This window comes from Sinocyclocheilus grahami, unplaced genomic scaffold (genome assembly GCF_001515645.1).
Source record: "Sinocyclocheilus grahami isolate Dianchi unplaced genomic scaffold, SAMN03320097.WGS_v1.1 scaffold3647.1, whole genome shotgun sequence".
In the NCBI taxonomy this organism is placed as follows: Eukaryota; Metazoa; Chordata; class Actinopteri; order Cypriniformes; family Cyprinidae; genus Sinocyclocheilus; species Sinocyclocheilus grahami.
The window spans coordinates 1,361-4,067 of record NW_015508736.1 but is presented as its reverse complement, the minus strand read 5'-3'; the positions used below and the strand labels follow the sequence as shown (position 1 = coordinate 4,067).

At 39.1% G+C, this 2,707-nt stretch overlaps 1 protein-coding gene across 1 annotated transcript in view; it reads right to left on the bottom strand.

The window, feature by feature from the left end:
• LOC107576413 (unconventional myosin-Va-like) overlaps positions 1-2,266 on the bottom strand; it is a 3,812-nt gene extending 1,546 nt beyond the window's left edge. Inside the window, exons 1-2 of the mRNA XM_016262595.1 lie at positions 2,120-2,266; positions 1,753-2,035 (exon numbers count right to left, since the gene is read on the bottom strand). Of these exons, the coding sequence (XP_016118081.1) occupies positions 1,753-2,035; positions 2,120-2,264 (428 nt within the window). The 5' untranslated portion in view covers positions 2,265-2,266. The remainder of the gene's footprint in view (positions 1-1,752; positions 2,036-2,119) is intronic.
• Between the last annotated feature and the right edge of the window lie 441 nt (positions 2,267-2,707).

The following is a 2,707-nucleotide window of genomic DNA, read 5'->3' as shown; positions in this document are numbered from 1 at the left end:
TTAAAAAAGGTTCAAACATTCACTGATGCTCCAGAAGGAAACACGATGCATTAAGAGATTAATTTGAAGATCAAGGTAAATTAAAATTATATTTCAGTAAAATAAGAAAAATTGGGACATATTCATCCTGTTCAAAAAGTTTTCACCCCCCGGCTCTTAATGCATCGTGTTTCCTTCTGGAGCATCAGTGAATGTTTGTTAAATGGGTAAATGGGGTTATTTGAATAATTTCAGCTATTTTTTTGTCTTGTGGGCTATATGTAAACATCTTTTATGTTTACTCGGGAACAGATTCTGCAAGGGGTTCCCAAACTTTCACATGTCACTGTATATACACATACATACACAATAAAAAAATTATTACATTTAGCATTTCAATGGTGTATATCTTCATTTCATGCTTTTTAAATTTTTATACAATTAGAATACAAAATTATTTGAACATAATTTGAGTGAAACGAAACCATGCAAAATTAATGAAAAACTTCCTAAAATAAATAAATTACATTTCTTAATATTTGCAAAGAAAATGTAATTTCTATGTTATGCCAGCATGATTGGTTTGTTAAATCATTCATTAAATTTTAGAGAAGTAAAATGTTTAAAACTTAATTACATAAAAGTAAAGTTAATTACCTGTAACGTTTTATTATACACATAAAATTATGAATGAACTTTTTTTTTTCCAACCCAGGCTGCATTCCACTCCACTTTTAAACACGCACTCACAAACTTCCCTAAGCACTTCCCCTCGGGGGAATCCCCGCTGCCATTTTGAAGTGCGTTCCACTTCATGAAGTAAACGAGGGAAGTTTATATGGACAGACCCTCGACCCCTTGATTTTGACCCGAGGGAGCGAGTCTATGGGATTACATCTCTGCCATAATTCTGCTCGCGAAATATCATATTTTTTCCTCTTCTGCTGTCGAGGTAATGCAAGGAATGTTGTGATTGGTTGTCAAGGCAGCCAATCAGAATTTAGCAGCCTCATCTCTGATTGGCTGAAATTATGGCATATTGTAACGCTGGGTTGTGTTGAGCAAGCGAGCTGTTGGCATTAAGAGAGCACTGAGGGTGGGAATCAAGGGAGCAAGCTAGTGAAACGTTGCACGTGCAAAAGAGGTCTGCACACATCCAAAAACTTATTTTAAATGCAAAATTGATTTTCGTGCGCTCGAAATACTTTCTTCTTTGCGAGACAAATATTTTCTCCACAAAACTCAGTTCGCGCACAAGCAAAATGCACTTTTGCGCGCTCAAAATATGATCTTTCGTGCGCAGAATTGTGGCAGAGATCCAAGCCTATACGAGTCTGCTTCATATGCACACTTCAGGCCACTCCATAGACCACAATGCACCACGATTGTGACGTCATCACAGATCGCGTTTAATTTATCCCCACCCCAAACAACTATAATATCTAAATGATTTTTTTTTTTTTTACATTTATAACAGCCCAAGCATACCTATATACACATATAGAATGCTGTACCAAACAAAGGGGGAAAATGTAAACAATAAACCAACTCCATAGCAGATTCTAAGTGATCAAGGGCTTAGGTCCTAGGACGTTCCAATTCAGCCCATTCCAATGGTTCTGCCAGTAGTGGGCACTCATGCAACGTAATCAATGACGTACATCCGAGTAAACGAGACGGAGGGAAGTTGGCCAGTGAAGGGCATAACAAAAAAATGAACTGGAACGCAGCCCCAGACTATCCGTAGGTCTAGTGGCCTTTAGTGGTCAGTACCTGATCTGCAGGCCTTTACTCCAGGAGCACATGTCCTTGCGGAGCAGTAAGTTGTTGAGTGTAACAGAGCAGATGACGTAGAACTGCTGTTTGATGACCTGTCGGACCAGCTCGGTGTCGTTGCCGTGCTGAAGCAGCGTGTAATAGAACACATCCAGCTGCTTCAGAATGGACTCCAGCGAGTGAGAGCCCTCCTCATGGAAACTGGGCGTGCGCTTCCTCATTCCTGTGGGCTTCACACCCATCACACCCTGAATGGTCTCCTGCTCCAGCATGGCTGGTGCTAGAATGAGGAGAAGAGGGAATGATCTAGCAGAGAGTGTATATGAAATATTCAAATATTTATAACCAGAGCATGCAGCATTACCAATCTTGGGGTGTAAAATGTTTTCTATGACCCTGATGAGCTGCTGGTAGATCTGAATAGCCAGATCACTCAGAACCTGCCGGTACTCGGCCAGGTCAAAGTTGGAGAGACAGTGATCGTTCTGTTTAGGAGTGTTATGCTTCATGAATTGCTGGAGAGAGAGGAAGGAAAAAGTGTTGATTCTGTTTGAAAAACATTGGAGACAGAGAGCAACTGTGGCCACATATACAACGAAGATAAAGGTCATCACTGGGTAATGTTCAGGATTCCCAGAGTTTTCAATGACTTTTCCCAGACACTTCCAGCTGTTTGTGATTAAACAAAACGCTCTCTCAAGATAAGAAATTATATTGTGCTTAAAATTATGGGCAATTGGGCATTTTGGACACTATCTTTGTGTATATAAAATTATTCTATTCATGGCTTTAGAATGTTTCACCAGCTTCAAATTGCTTTTTGTGAATATAATCACTATTAAATAATAAAACAATCTCCATCCATTAAAAGCAGGAGCTTAAAAAAACAAACAAAAGAATCTCTTGACTACATTCACTAACAATTAATGTCACTTATGCTGGTTTGGTTAAA